Genomic DNA, 17,234 nt, shown 5'->3' with positions numbered 1-17,234 from the left:
AGATAATTTTTTTTATTATTGATTTTCCTAATGCCGATCCGATGGGGGTAAACAAAAACGTTGTGGAAACCAAAACATAGCTCTCAAAATGTAATGCCAAGGCATGACAAGAGAGCATAACCCCCCAGTGAGCCATGCAGCCACGCTCTTGAGTGCTCTCCAAATAACATGGCTAACTAACTTTGTTGTAATGTGTGGTTGCCTTACCACCGGGTCTTACCAATTTAAATGATCATTGAGCCATGATGGTAGTGCGGCTGGCCGCCTGGCTGACTGTTGAGTCAATTTAATGAAAATCAACGACAACTCGACAAAACTTCACTCAGTTGTCGACAAACTTTTAAACGTAACGGTTGTGAGCGCATGCGCATGGTCACATTAAAACGGTGTTAACCATTTTTTTCTTGGCTAAGAGCTTTGCAGTTGTGTTCGAAAAAACAACAAAAAAAGTGAATTTGTTAATACCCCCCATACCACAATGGAAGTTAAACGAATTGCACAAAATATTTGAAAAGAAAAAAAAATAAGCAAGAAAATTTGAAAAGAAAAAATGAATTGAAAAAAAATCGATACAAAAGTGTTGAAAAAATTTAAAAAAAAAATTGGAAGTGGAAAATTTTGGAAATCCAAACAACCAAAAAATTAAAATTCCCTGAAAAATATTTTTGAAAAAATCCCCCCTTCAAAACCCCTGTTTAAAAAATGGTTGTGGTCCCCGCATTGGGCGCCGCTGCCTCCTCCGTGGCTGGCCTGTTGTTTAAGGCCAGCTCAGCCTCCACAGTTGCTGCCTCCGCCGGCCTGGCAGTGGGTGCCTCCAAACTAAGTCTGGCCATTGCTGGTGCCATTAAGCTGGCCACTGCCATTATCGGAGTGGGTAAACTAACCATCATACCCTTTCTGATAGCCGCCATTGCCTATTATAATTATGATCTTTTCGATCCGGAAAATCGTCCCTTTAACGTGAAAGAAGTTGATCGTGTTTATGATTTTATTATAATTGGTGGTGGTTCAGCGGGATCGGTTTTGGCTTCACGGCTATCAGAAGTACCTCATTGGAAAGTGCTGCTGCTGGAGGCAGGTGGTCATGAAACAGAAATATCGGATGTACCCCTGCTGTCGCTGTATTTGCATAAAAGTAAAATGGATTGGAAATATAGGTGAGTTATTCGAAAGGGGGAAATCCATAAATAAAATATAATAAAAATAAAAAAAAAAATCCAGGACCATAAAAATAGCTTTTATTAACCCACATCTAGTCCAGATCTTTTAAGTAATATTTTTTTCAAAGGCGTGGATTTTTTAAAAATATTTTTTAAGTTTCTAAAAAATTCATGCCTGTGTAGGGACCCCAAAAAATAATTTTAAAAAATCCACGCCTGAGTGGAGACCCCTAAAAATAAGTTAAAAAAATCCAAAAATTCATTAAAATTTACATTTTTTGATAAGTATAACAGTTATACTTAACTGTTATACCGGTGTAAATTGCTTCAAAACGTATCACATATTCTTTAAATCATCATAATATATAAAAATTATCGGTTTCCTTTCTGTATAACAGTTATGTCAAACTGTTATACTCTTCAAAAAAAGTACGAAATGTAAATTTTTTGTTAAAAATTGAAATGATATGCATATGTGAAGTGTTTTTTTAGTGTATAACAGTTTGTGCAAAACTGTTATACTCTAACAAAAAATTTCAAATTTTTATTAAAATTGATTTTTTGCATTTTTTATTAAATCCCTTAAAATTTACATGTTTTTTGATATGTATAACAGTTATACCAAACTGTTATACCGGAGTAAATTGCTTCAAAATGTCGCAAAGTGTCATTTAATCATCATAATTGGTAAATATGTTCGTTTTTGATCATGTATAACAGTTATGTGAAACTGTTATACTCTCCAAAAAATTGACGAAATATATAATTTGGCCGTAATGTGTATTTTTAAGAGGTTTTTTAGTGTATAACAGTTCGTGTAAACTGTTACACTCGATAAAAAATTTAGATTTTTTTAAAAAAAATATTTTTTTTTGAATTTTTTATTAAATCCCTTAAAATTTCCTGTTATACCGGCGTAAATTGCCTCAAAGCGTATCATATATTCTTTAAATTATCATAATATATACAATATTATCGTTTTCCTTTGTGTATAACAGTTATGTCAAACTGTTATACTCTTCAAAAAGTAAGAAATGTCAATTTTTTTTGTTATACGTGAACAATAAATTTCGAATTTTTATTAAAATTAATTTCTTCATTTTTTTATTAAATCCCTTAAAATTTAAATTTTTTTGATAAGTATAACAGTTATACCAAACTGTTATACCGGCGTAAATTGCTTCAAAATGTCGCAAAGAGTCATTTAATCATCATAATTTGTAAAAATGGTCGTTTTTGATCATGTATAACAGTTATGTGAAACTGTTATACTCTCCAAAAAATTGACGAAATATAATATTTTGCCATAATTTGAAATATTGTGTATTTTTAAAGTGTTTTTTTAGTGTATAACAGTTTGTGCAAAACTGTTATACTCGAACAAAAAATTTCGAATTTTTATAAAAATTTATTTTTTCGTTGCATTTTTCATTGTTCCCAATAATGCGTGTACTTTTGTAGTCTTTTCTTTATAATTAAGATTTTTTATATATATTAGATTTTTGATGTCTTTATTACTATTCACACCATTGGCCCTCCTTCCCCTTGAGCCATTATTTTTATTTTTGTCGGAATTTAATGAAATCATTAAAAATAAATTAAAATCATCACATGCCAAAAGACAAACATCTGTTTTTCTATGAAAAAAAAACTGACCTAAGACACTACTGCTGCTGAGGTGGTGATGACTGGCAAAATCCCAAAAACAAAAGACTTAAGCCACAAACGTGGTGGCAGAAAATTTGAATGAATGAAAACGAAAGAAAGAAAATAATTTAAAAACAAATTTTTGGAGATGTTTTTTTTTGTTTTGTGTTGAATTTATATAGATAATTTAGTAGTTAATAACATGATTAATAATTTTTAAACAATAACAATATTGTTTTTAAGTTTTGTGAATAAATTTGGTGGCAATGTTTAAGATTTTCAATCAAAAGAAATTTGGGGCTGTTTTTTTTTTTAATAATAAATAAATCAATATTTTATAGGAAGTAGAAGATGTTGACATATTGATAGTAAACATGAAACATAATCCATACAGTGGGACCTCTTGAAAATGCTTATTTGAATTTATTAAAATATATATATATATATATATATATATATATTTCCTTGGGATTTTTAAATACACCTCAAAAAAATTAATTAAAAAATATAATTTTTTATAAAAATATAATTTTTTTTATTTATTATATTAGTTTTTTTATTAAATAAATTTTTCTACTATTGCCCCTGTGTAATAGTTTCCACTGTATTTTCGTATTTTTGTAATATTTACACTACAATAGTTGCTGTAAAAAATTAATTGCCCGCCTAGGCCTGTGGCCAAGAAGAGAAACCTAACTGACCGCCGCCAGCTTTCAACATAAATAAATAAAAACTTTGAAGCGAAAATTTATTTGGCAAATTCATAAAAGCGAATTTTAATGAAATATCAAAACAACCAAGACTTCATAATTGTTAAAGACAATAGCAAGCTACTGGGATATTTCAAAATTATACAACAATAAATAAATAATAAAATAAATATACAACAATAAATACAAAATAAAAATCACAAAAATATTGAATTCTCATTTTCTTCTAAAGAAAACTAATTTTTATTAGAAAAAAAAATCCGAACCCAATTCTAATTAGAAACCAGTAAGGAAAGTAGTAAAGTCGGACTGGGCCGACTATATGATACCCTTCACCACTTTGGCTATATTGTACATATGTATCCTTACAATCGAATCAAATCGAAATCGAAGCTATATCTAAATCTGAACCGATTTTCCTGAAACTTACCAGTCATCGGACGAAAATATATATGAGAGCTATATCTAAAACTGAACCTATTTTCACGAAACTTAACACACATCATTCTAGGCTTAGTTTAGTACACTGTGCCAAATTTCGTGCAAATCGAAGGCTATTTAGGAACTTTGGTACACCATTTACCTTAAATCGGACGAAAATATATATGAGAGCTATATCTAAATCTGAACCGATTTTCACTAAACTTAACACACATCATTCTAGTCCTTATTCATTACGCTATGCCAAATTTCATGCAAATCGAAAGATATATAGATACTTTGGTGTACAATTTACCTAGAATCGGATGAAAATATAAATGGGAGCTATATCTAAATCTGAACCGATTTTTCCCAATTTCAATAGGGTTCGTCCTTGGGCCAAATGAATGAGCTGTGCCAAATTTCATCCAATTCGAATCAAAAATGCGACCTGTACTTTGTTTACAATTTTAACACCAACAGACGGACGGTAGACGGACATGAATAAATCGACTCAGAAAGTGATTCTACGCTTATTCTCAAAATAACCATCTCGTTTCCTTTTGCCTGTTACAAACATATGCACAAAGACATAATACCCTGTACCACAGTGTGGTGAAGGGTATAAAAAAACAATGGAAAATATGTGAATTCCATTTGATTTTATGGCCTACATGTCTGGTGGTTTTTTATGGCCTCAGAACTCCACTCCACTCTGCCCCTCTACTCTCTACTCCCACTCTACTCTCTATTCCCCCTCTACTCTCTACTCCCAACCTACTCTTCTCTCCCCATTTATTCCCCACTTCCCCTCACTCCCGCTGACCAATTATCTTTATAGTCTATGATCAATCCATCTAATAACAAGTTTGTTTCTTAAGTCTTTTGTTTTCTTATGCATTAACATTAAACCCATAATAAAGGTGATGATAATGGCTGTGCGTTACCGTTAGAATATCGATTTTCACTTTCTTGGTATTTAGTCTTTTGTTTCGATCTGTCTTTCTGGAGTTTTACAATGTTGGACATGATTGTTGGTTGGTATGTCAGCACACGACTTGGCATCTCAATCCTGTTCTAGAAATTGTTTTAATGATTGTTCGGTTGTTGTTGTTTTATTTTCTATTGTGGTGAAAGATGCCATTAAAAAGTAAAAAAAGAACATAATTGGTCTTGGGGAGAAGAAAAATTGTTTAAAACTAAAAGAAGCAGTTTTTATTGTTCTTGGTGTGATGCATTTTCTGTAAAGAATATAACAAAAAAAAAACAAAAAAAAAAAAAAAATATATATATATATATATATAACTGTTAAATATTATAGAAATTAAAAAAAAAACTAAATTAAAAAATAAAAAAAATATTTCAAAAATATTTTTTTTAATAACCGAAAAAATATTTTTTAAGAATCCCAGCCTCTGCTAACTAACCGAAAAAATATTTTTTTAAAATCCCAGCTTCTGGTAACTAACCGAAAAATTATTTTAAAAAAATATATTTTTTTAAATCTACGACTTTCTTAGGGTCTTGAAAAAATATTTTTTTTAAATCCACACCTTTGGTAGGGTCTTGAAAAAAATATATATTTTTTAAATCCACGACTTTGGTAATTCCTCCAAAAATATTTTTAAAAAAATTTAGATAATTATCGATTCCCTTTCTATTGTTAAAGGAAATAGACTTGCATACAATTCCCATTAATGATGAACGTTCGTTTCATAAGTCATTTGATATGCACACCAAATGGAGAGGGAACATAAATTATGTTTTTCGGATCGGGAGATTAGATTAGAAGATCGGTGTTTGGGTGGTCTCTTCTTAGAGAAGCATTCTTACTTATTTTACATAATTTATAAATGAAGTTCGTTGCCTAAGTCTTTTGAATTTACATATATTGTTTATAAAAATGAAACCAGTGAGCGGAGAAGTATAGTCGGACGGGGCCGACCATATGATACTCTACACAACTACCACGAAAATCAAACTTTTCGCGTTTTTATATTCTGAACCTGGACAATATTTCGCGATATTTGCACTCTCTTGACCGACAAGAGGTTAACCAATATTAATAACATTCAGTACAGCCCTTTAACTACCTGTCCAGATTCCTCAAAAAAAAAAAAAAAAAAAAAACAGAAAATTAAGTTTTTGGTACACTTCATCCCAAAATTATTATCTGATCATCACCGAAAATTACAGGCGTTGTCCTTGACCATAACTGGATCCTCATGGAACATTTCAAAACGTTCAGAGCTATATTTCCGCCCATAACTACCTCTAAATATTTAAGTGTACATACGACAATGTATTGCACCTCGAGGTATATGGATTTCTTGAAGCTTTGCCCATGCTTCCAACGGATGTCTTACAATTCATAATTGAATTAAACCAGTAAGGAAAGTGGTAAAGTCGGACAGGGCCGACTATATGATACCCTTCACCACTTTATGTATCCTATTTCATGTCAATATTCGTCCGAAGGAACATACTCCTTTCTGCAACCTATGCTAAATTTAATTTCAATCGGGCAGATTTAGAATCGTTTGCGTACAATGGGGACAAATTAGGAGTTTGGTGCACCATTTACCTAAAATCGGACGAAAATATATATGTGGGACCTATATCTAAATCTGAACCGATATTCTCGAAACTTAACACACGTCATTCTAGACTCAATTCAGTACGCTATGCCAAATTTGGTGGAAATCGAAAAATATATAGGAATTTTGGACGAAAATATATATGGGAGCTATATCTATATCTGAACCGATTTTCACGAAACTTAACACACATCATTGTGGACCTAATTAAGTACCCTATGCCAAATTTCGTGCAAATCGAAAGATATATAGGGACTTTGGTGCCCTTTTTACCTTAAATCGGACGAAATTATATATGGGAGCTATATCTAAATCTGAAACGGGTTTCACGAAACTTGGCACACATCATTCTAGGCTTAAATCATTACGATATGCCAAATTTCGTTCAAATCGAAAGATATATAGGGACTTTACCTAAAATCGGACAAAACTTTTTATGGGAGCTATATCTAAATCTGAACCGATTTTTACGAAACTTAACACAAATCATTTTGGACCTAATTCAGTACCCTATGCCAAATTTCGTCCAAATCTAAAGATATATAGGGTCTTTGGTGTCTATATCGGACGAAAATATATATGGGAGCTATATCTAAATCTGAACCGATTTTCACCAATTTCAATACGGTTCGTCCTTGGGCCAAATAAGCGACTTCTGCCAAATTACAAATTGTTTACAAATTAAATTGTTTACAATTTAACATCTACAGCCGGACGGACAAGCATAAATCGACTCAGAAAGAGATTCTATGCATATTCTCAAAAGGAACCCTGTGTCTATCTCGTTTCCTTTTGCCTGTTACAAACATATGCACAAAGACATAATACCCTGTACCACAGTGAAGGGTATTAAAATCCACGCCTTTATTGGATGGCTGAAAAAAATATTTTTAAAAATTCACGTTTTGGTTTGGTATTGGTTTTTTTTAATTATTTTTTTCAGTGACCTTAATTATTTATTATTATTTTAAAAATTTTCATAATATTTTTTTTCAAAATTATTAATACCATTGCTAATTAATTTATTTTGCACGTAATTTATATAAATTAGCGTTACAAATATTATTTGCAATGTCATTTATCTGGCAGACACACGCACTCGAAACCTTATTGAGGTCATCTTATTATCAATTGATAAAAACTGAGACGAAGGCAAAAACGTGTCCACATTACAACAACAAGAGTAATAAATATCATTTATCACATATTAAGTACTGGTGGTTGTGAAAAAGCAAAGTAGCGTGTTTTCCCTTCCCCTGCTCATAACTGCAGCATCATCGTCATTGCTTTGAATAGCCTTGGAAGGCCGTTTGTGAGATTCATTTTTTGAAATCGCCAGCTACCTCACTTTGAACAGACATGTAATAAAACCTGATATAAATCACGTCATCATATTAAATGACCTTTTTGCTGCTAAATGATATAACGACAAGACCTCCGTTTATGTAAACCACCCCACCCCTCTCCATAAAAATATTTTATTTCACAAATTCCACCTGCCAAATATTTATTTTATTTCAGTTTTTTTTTTTTTTAATTATTTCCTAAAATTTGAGTTTTGTGATCTTTGGCTACTTGAGTAGGTACTTGCTCGTAATTCAATTTTTTTTTTCAATTTAAAAAAAATAATAGTTAAAAAATAAATTGTAACATAAAATGTTGACATTGAACTATAAAAAAGGTGACTTGAAGGTAAAATCAACAAAAATAAAAAAACACTTCACAAAACTATTTAAAACATTTAATATTTTTTGTGGAGTGGGGCCAAGAGTTTTAAGTGAGGGGGTCTTAGGTTACAACCCTAAAGGTTAATAAACCTTTTACAATGCCACATAAAAAAATAAATGTATAACAATGGGACTTTTAGTTTTATTTAATTTTTTTAAATAAAACTTCAAGCCTGACTGCATTTCCGGCCGGTAATGCCAAGATCAATAAATGTGGATAAATGAAACCATAACAAGGAATAGTTTATTTGAATCACAAAAGAAGAAATAAAAAGCGGGAAAAATATTTTTCGAAAAGTGTGTTTGGTTTTAATTTTCAGCCAACAATACAAAAGACTTAAGAAACAAACATAACATATATATTTTTTTAATTTAAACTTTTGAATGGACCTTGCAAAACTATTTTCAAAAAATTTGGAGGAGGCATGGATTTTTTAAAAATATTTTTTGAAGTTGTTACCAAAGGCGTGGATTTTTTAAAAAATATTTTTTTGGAGGAGTTACCAAAGGCGTGGAGTTTTTAAAAATATTTTTTGGAGGAGTTACAAAAGGCGTGGATTTTTAAAAAATATTTTTTGGAGGACTTACCAAAGGCGTGGGTTTTTTAAACATATTTTTTAGAGGAGTTACCAAAAGCGTGGATTTTTTAAAAATATTTTTTGGAGGAGTTACCAAAGGCGTGAATTTTTAAAAAAATATTTTTTTGGAGGAGTTACCAACGGCGTGGATTTTTTAAAAATATTTTTTGGAGGAGTTACCAAAGGCGTGGATTTTATAAAAATATTTTTTGGAGAAGTTACCGAAGGCGTGGATTTTTTAAAAATATTTTTTGAAGGTGTTACCAAAGGCGTGGATTTTTTAAAAATATTTTTTGAAGGTGTTACCAAAGGCGTGGATTTTTTAAAAATATTTTTTCGAGGAGTTAGCAAAGGCGTGGATTTTTAAAAAAATATTTTTTGTAGGAGTTAGCAAAGGCGTGGATTTTTTAAAAAATATTTTTTCAAATAGTTTCCACAGGCGTGGATTTTTTAAAAAATATTTTTTCAAATAGTTTCCACAGGCGTGGATTTTTTAAAAAATATTTTTTCAAATAGTTTCCACAGGCGTGGATTTTTTAAAAAATATTTTTTCAAATAGTTTCCACAGGCGTGGATTTTTTAAAAATATTTTTTCAAATAGTTTCCACAGGCGTGGATTTTTTAAAAATATTTTTTCAAATAGTTTCCACAGGCGTGGATTTTTTAAAAATATTTTTTCAAATAGTTTCCACAGGCGTGGATTTTTAAAAAAATATTTTTTTCAAATAGTTTCCACAGGCGTGGATTTTTTAAAAAATATTTTTTCAAATAGTTACCAAAGGCGTGGATTTTTTAAAAATATTTTTTCAAATAGTTTCCACAGGCGTGGATTTTTTAAAAAATATTTTTTTCAAATAGTTTCCAATGGTTTTGTAAACAATTTTTTCAAGTGAATGTCGTGAATTTAAAACATAAATGTGTCACTTCAATTACATTTCCATTACACGTCTTATCTCACATATGAACAGCCTTCGATGGCCATAAAGCAACAATCAAAACAAAAACAAAAAATCCGCACGACAATAACAACAAAAAGCATAATCAATTAAATGAAGCAATCACCAGACATATTTTCCATTTTTTTTTATTTTTTATTTTTTTATTTTCGTCATCCTACCACTCCAACCTGACAGACATCGTCTGGACAATCAGAAATGGACAACTAAGGCAGGGACTCCATCCAAGAGAGAGAGAGAGAGAAAAAAATAATGAAAAATTACAAAAATTGAAGAAGTGGAAATAAATTACAACTGGTCGTAGCAGTAAAGGCTCAGAAAATCTATAACTCAGAATAAAAAAAAAAAATATTTAACAACAACAACAAAACTCACTCACTTAAGTTGCATAATATTGACAGAGAGTTATAAAGAGACCCTCAATATGTTTTGAGCGGAATTTTTTATTTTGAGAAAAAACACTCAAAATATTTCATAATTTAAAGAAGATTTCAAAATTTGAGAATTACTCAAAATTGTTTCTCATTTTGAGAGTAAGAGTGATTTGGGCTGTAATGTTTAAAAAAAAAAAAAAAAAAAAAAAAAATTAAGGCAATGTCATTTAAATTTTAACGAAAACATGAAGTCAATATGGCTTAGCCTCAACTTCTTTGGTGACCTTCTCTTGTTGGCTAGTTAAATATTAACGGAAGTGGTGCATTACAAAAAGAAATAAATAAAAAAATATTTGTTGTTCGGACTTTTAAAAATATTGTTTCAAGTACTATTTTTTTACATATTTTTTAAGTAGTTAGCAAGGGCATGGTTGTTAAAAAATATTTTTTTTAACTATCGTAAAAGACTTGAATTTTAAAATAATTTTTCCCAAGGTCCTAATATAGGCGTGGATTGTTCTAAAAATATTTTTAGGGCCCCAGCAAAGGCGCGGATAAAGGTGAGAATTTTTAAAAATATTTTTTTGCGGTTCAACCGAAGGTCAGAATTTTTAAATTTTTTTTTTTGGTGTCCAACCAAAGTTTAAATTTTTAAGAAGTTAATACAGGCGTGGATTTTTTAAAAGACGTAGATTTTTTAAAAGTCCAAAGGCGTAGATTTTTTTAAAAGACGTAGATTTATTAAAAATATTTTTATAAGTCCAAAGGCGTAGATTTTTTTAACCAAAGGTCTGGATCTTTTAAAAATATTTTTAGAGCCCAACCAAAGGTGGATCTTTTAAACATATTTTCTTAGGGCCCAGCCAAAGGGCCCTAAACGTATTTTTTAGGGTCGAAACAAAGACGTAGATTTTTTAAAAATATTTTTTTGACTCCAAAGAATAGATATATTTTCATTGTACATAAACTGGCTGGGTTTTTATACCCTACACAACTATGTTGTCAGGGTATTATAGCTTTGTGCAGCCCCAAGTGTTTGTAACGCCGCGAAATATTGGTCCTAGACCCAACTTTAAGTATACCGATTGTCCTATCTCGACTAGCTGAGTCGATCTAGACATGTGCGCCCGTCCGCCCGTCTCTCCATTATAATTTGTAATCAAGTTGCAGTCCAATGTTATAGACCAATCTTCACGAAATTTTGCATGTAGGATGGGTTCTGGCCAATGAAGATCCCCATTGCTTTTGGCAAAAGATCGGTTAATAGTTAGGGGATGAAATGGACCAAAAACTTTTTTTCTGATTTTGTGGTCGCTCCAGAGACCGCAATTATGGCTCAAACATCGCGAGGGGATCCCATACATAGAGGAGGGGATCGGGCCAAAGAATAAGCATGCCTGTTTTGATAAAGATCGGTCAATATTTAGCGCGTCAAATGGACCCTGAATTTTGTGTGAAAAATTACAAAAATTGTGTTTTATGGCGTATTCATTTACGCCTGAAAGATATAGACCCGAGGAGTTGATACCCAATATAGGAGGTGATGCAAATGTGGTATACCCATTTGTTTTTACATTGCCAAATTTTTATTTTTTATCGGATTAAATTGAAATTTTGCACTTAACATGCTACATGTGTTGTCTTTCCATGTATCAATTTGAAAATAATATTATTCTAACAATTTAAGAGATATTTGAGAAAATATTTGAAATCCCATAAAAAGTGATTTTAAAAAAAGTGCAGGTAATGTGGTATACCACATGATGTTAATGTGGTATAGTATAATTTTCACTTCCAATTGATATCTTATATAATTTATTGTTTTTAATGAATGCGAATTAGCTCGAGATTTATGTCTGTTAAGATTTTTAACTGATACGTTGAGTGCAACTTTAACTTTTATTATATAATAATGTCTACACATGGCAATATTTAATTTTTGTATGGAGAAGTTGTTAAAACTCATAGCCTTTGTTTTTCATCCTTGTGATTCATGGTAGACTCTCGTAGAGTACAAATGTTTCACATAGTAATGAGATTTTGTCTAGTGCTGGCCTTTTTTCATGCAGAATCAAGGTATACCACATTACCTACACTTGTGTTTACTGAAGAAATGTCTAGTTTTTTCCAAATTGGTGATTATGTGGTGCAATCGCGCATATTATTTGATTTTTAGTTCATACTGATTATTTTAATGCTGTAGTAATAACGATTAAAGAACATCCGTAAAACAAAAAATTATTTTTAAACTTCAACCGAAAAAAGTCAATTTCATGAAAAATTTTATTTTTGGTACTGATTCTCAACGTGATTTAAATAAATTAAACAGGTCATTGCTATCTTATTTTTTTGAGAACAGCAAACTATTGAACATGTTTCAGTTATTCTAAAATTTTCAGTTTAGAAAAAAAGTGACTATACCACATTACCAACCTATACCACATTTGCATCACTTCCACTATAGTGATGTGTTCTACTGAGATGTGGGAGTTACACGCAAATATTTACAAGTGCATACGTATTCATATATTATTTAGTAACCCATTGCCACCCTAGAGGGCGAAAATATAGCGTTGATAGCTTTGAAATTTTCCATGAGTATCCAGGTGTGGTCAAGGACAACGTCTATAATTTTCGGTGATGATCAGATTAAAATTTTGGGATGCAGTGGACCGAAAACTTAATTTCTTGTGTGTTTTCGAGTCGAAAATAATCCGAACATCACAATACAACCCACCGTGAAGGGAATCTGGATAAGTTATTAGAAGGCGTATACTGAATATTCGAAAATGTAAGGAAGAGGTGCTGTTGACCTTTAATCGGGCAAGAGCCGGCAAATATCACGAACTATTACCCCAACTCTGAATAAACATCCGCAAAATGTTAGAGTTCCGCGGTAGTTGTGCAGGGTATTGTATGGTCGGCCCCGTCCGACTATACTGCTCCGCTCACTGGTTTAAAATATGTTTTCATGGTCCATAGTTAAGAGGGAATTTTTAAAAAAAAAAATTTCATGGTCCATAGACCGGCGAGGATTTTTTTTAAGTTTTCATGGTCCATAGACAGGCATGGATTTTTATACCCTTCACCACACTGTGGTACAGGGTATTATGTCTTTGTGCATATGCTTGTAACAGGCAAAAGGAAACGAGATAGACACATGGTTCCTTTTGAGAATACGCATAGAATCACTTTTAAGTCGATTTATGCATGTCCGTCCGTCCATGTATTTCTGTGAACAAAGTACAGGTCGCATTTATGATCCGATGTGGATGAAATTTGGCATAGGTCACTTATTTGGTCGAAGGACGAACCCTATATTTTCCTCCGATTTTAGGTAAATAGTGCACAAAAGTCCCTGTATATACTTCGATTTGCACGAAATCTGGCATAGCGTACTGAATTAAGTCTAGAGTGATGTGTGCTAAGTTTCCTGAAAATCGGTTCAGATTTAGATATAGCTCCCATATATATGTTCGTCCGATTTTAGATAAATGGGGCACCAAAGTCCCTAAATAGCTTTCGATCTGCACGAAATTTGGCACAGCGTACTGAATTAAATCTAGAATGATGTGTGCTAAGTTTCGTGAAAATCGGTTCCGATTTAGATATAGCTCCCATATATATTTTCGTCCGATTTAAGATAAATGGTGCACCAAAGTCTTTATATATATATTTCGATTTGCACGAAATTTGGCACAGCGTAATGAATTAGGTCTAGAATGATGTGTGTTAAGTTTCGGGAAAATCGGTTCAGATTTCTATATAGCTCCCATATATATTTTCGTCCGATTTTATGTAAATGGTGCACCTTTGATTTGCACGAAATTTGGCATACCGCACTGAATGAAGTCTAGAGTGATTTTACATAAATGGTACACCAAACTTCTAATGTTTGTCCGATTAATACGAAATTGTGCACAACGTATCAAATTGAGACTCGAACGAATTGGGTTTTTTTTTAATTGGTGCAGATGCAGCCATAGCTTCCATATGTATAACGAACGAGTGTCTGATTGAGATTAAATTTTTAACAATGCGGCGTACCGAATAGCTTAAATCGATTTATAGCAATCGTTTTCCATAAATTTGTCTCATGGTACGCAGACGACTTTAAATTTGCCTGAATGAAATTAAATTAATCAAAGGTTGCAGAATGACATGAGTATGTTCCTTCGAAGGAACATTGACATACAATTGTAAGAATACATATGTACAATATACCCAAGTGGTGAAGGGTATCATATAGTCGGCCCAGTCCGACTTTACTACTTTCCTTACTGTTTTTTTTTCCCTCATCTTCCATCGCTGTGGATTTTTTTATTTTTCCCACTCTACATTAAGCGTGGATTTTTTTTAATTTAAATTAAAAAAAAAGTTTTCCATAGGCGTGGATGTTTTAAAAAATATTTTTTCCATAGGCGTGGATTTTTTAAAAAACATTTTTCCTACTCTACATTAGGCGTGGATTTATTAAAAAATATTTTTCTTACTCTACATTAGGCGTGGATTTTTTAAAAAATATGTTTCCTACTCTACATTAGGCGTGGATTTTTTAAAAAATATTTTTCCTACTCTACATTTTTTAAAAAATATTTTTCCTACTCTACATTAGGCGTGGATTTTTTAAAAAATATTTTTCCTACTCTACATTAGGCGTGGATTTTTTTAAAAAATATTTTTCCTACTCTACATTAGGCGTGGATTTTTTAAAAAATATTTTTCCTACTCTATATTAGGCGTGGATTTTTTAAAAAATATTTTTCCTACTCTACATTAGGCGTGGATTTTTAAAAAAAAAATTTTTCCTACTCTACATTAGGCGTAAATTTTTTAAAAAATATGTTTCCTACTCTACATTAGGCGTATTTTTTTTTAAAAAATATTTTTCCTACTCTACATTAGGCGTGGATTTTTTAAAAAATATTTTTCCTACTCTACATTAGACGTGGATTTTTTAAAAAAATATTTTTCCTACTCTACATTAGGCGTGGATTTTTTCAAAAAATATTTTTTCTACTCTACATTAGGAGTGGATTTTTTAAAAAATATTTTTCCTACTCTACATTAGGAGTGGATTTTTTAAAAAATATTTTTCCTACTCTACATTAGGCGTGGATTTTTTAAAAAATATTTTTCCTACTCTAAAAAAAAATTTTATTATTTTTTTATTATTTTTTTAATTTTTTTAATATTTTTACGCATCTACTAAGATATATTTTCTATTTTTCTTTGCCACGTTATACTGCGACCAGTAACACAATTTATGACATAATGACAACACCCTTTAATCGTTATTTAATTTATGGTTGCTTATCTCTCTTCGTTATCCATCAAAGACATACCGAAAAATAAACAAAAATGTCTTGTGCATAATTTATCAAAACTCATTAATCAAATCTATTAATTTATGACTACTATTTTTCGCTAAGATTTTATCTCAAAAATTATTGCTAAACCAGCCATTTTTTTTTTTTTTTTTTGGGGGACTCCTTCAACACCTTGTCAAGTGCATTTATGGCTTTGTTTTGACAGGTTTTTGTAAAAAAATATTTTTTTTTTATATTTGGCAAATTGATAATGAGGGAGCTAAGACAAAAGAACTTTCGTTTGTCTTGTAGGTTTTTTTGTAATTTTTTATTGAAATCGAAATAAAATATTTTTCTATTATTTTATTTTTCTGCCTTCCTACCTTTACACATTTTTGTGTATTTGTTTTCTATTTTTCATGTCTTTATTTAGCATTAATGCAATACTTGAGGGTAAACACACATTTTTGTTCAAATTACCATTGGCCAACACCGGCCAGTCAGCCAGCCAACACACATTCACTGAAGGCTAAGCTGTTAAGTGAAGCCTCAAGTATTTCATTTTGGCATTTCTTCTATTAACGCGTCACATAGTCGCATACGCTATTTACATACATACCTCTACATACCGACAGTACTTTTTGTTTTGGTAGCCAAAAACTTATTTACCATATCCGTTAATAGCCTTGGCCACAGACGAGGTAAGGCAAAAGCCATAGCCAAACGCAGTGCACCAAACAAAAAATAACAACAAATACCAAAATTGAAAAAAAAACAACAACATGCTAACTACTATGACCTGGCTCAAAGACAATATATATCTCTATAGATATCAGTATGTATGTATTTATTTACTTTTGTTTAACCAACATGATTGATGGTTCGACAATAATTGGTTTGAAAATGTGATTTGACTTCCAGTCATTGAGAAAAAAAAATAAAATATACCACACGGAATGTAAAGCTTACCTCTGTGCTTCTTCTTTTTTATTGTCTTGCATTTGACATTAATAACGAAAAAAAAAATAATGTTAAAGACCACAAAGTGATGAAGTTATTAAAAAAGGGATAGAGAGACGAAAAAACACGATGACTTCCCACATAGCTTTCATTGGCACGAGTTTCTGTCTTAAGTCTTTTGTTAGGCTATACGTCTCTAAAGAGACAAATTAATAAAAATGTTTGTGTCTTAAGTCTTTTGGAGAGTTAAAAACAATTAAACATATAAATCAAAATTTAATTACAGTCATAATGGTTTTCGATGGAGTATTGTAAGAAATGCGATTCTAGTACATTAAAAACGGACAGGGCCGACTGACATGATACCCTTCACTACTTTGGGTATATTTTACATATGTATCCTTACAATGTTCCCTCGAAGGAACATACTCATGTCTTTCGGCTAAATTTAAATTCATTCGGGCAGATTTAGAGTCGTCTGCGTCGTCCATGGGACAAATTTTGTTACGCAGCACTGTCAAAAATTTAATCTCAATCAGACAGCCGTTCGAATTACATATGGAAGCTATGGCTGCATCTGCAGCAATTTCAAACAAAACGCAATAATGTCATTCAAGTCTCAATTTGATACGTTGTGTTACATAGGGACTTTGGTGCATCATTTACATAAAATCGGACGAAAATATATATGGGAGTAACAAAGTCTCTTTATATCATTCGATTTGCACGAAATTTTGGAATAGCGTACTGAATTGAGTCAAGAATGATGAGCGGTAAGATTCGGAAAAATCGGTGC

General features: G+C 31.4%; 1 protein-coding gene across 1 annotated transcript in view; it reads left to right on the top strand.

The window, feature by feature from the left end:
* Window positions 1-701: 701 nt before the first annotated feature.
* The window catches only part of LOC133331717 (glucose dehydrogenase [FAD, quinone]-like), a 30,833-nt gene continuing 14,300 nt past the window's right edge, over window positions 702-17,234 (top strand). The window contains exon 1 of the mRNA XM_061540094.1: window positions 702-1,157. Within this exon, the coding sequence (XP_061396078.1) occupies window positions 703-1,157 (455 nt within the window). The 5' untranslated portion in view covers window position 702. The remainder of the gene's footprint in view (window positions 1,158-17,234) is intronic.

The sequence above is a fragment of the Musca vetustissima genome, unplaced genomic scaffold (assembly GCF_032173495.1).
Source record: "Musca vetustissima isolate MV318-11 ecotype Yass unplaced genomic scaffold, APGP_CSIRO_Mvet_v1 utg119917, whole genome shotgun sequence".
Taxonomy (NCBI): Eukaryota; Metazoa; Arthropoda; class Insecta; order Diptera; family Muscidae; genus Musca; species Musca vetustissima.
Note: the sequence above shows the minus strand (reverse complement) of the source record. Positions and strands in the feature narration are given on the sequence as shown.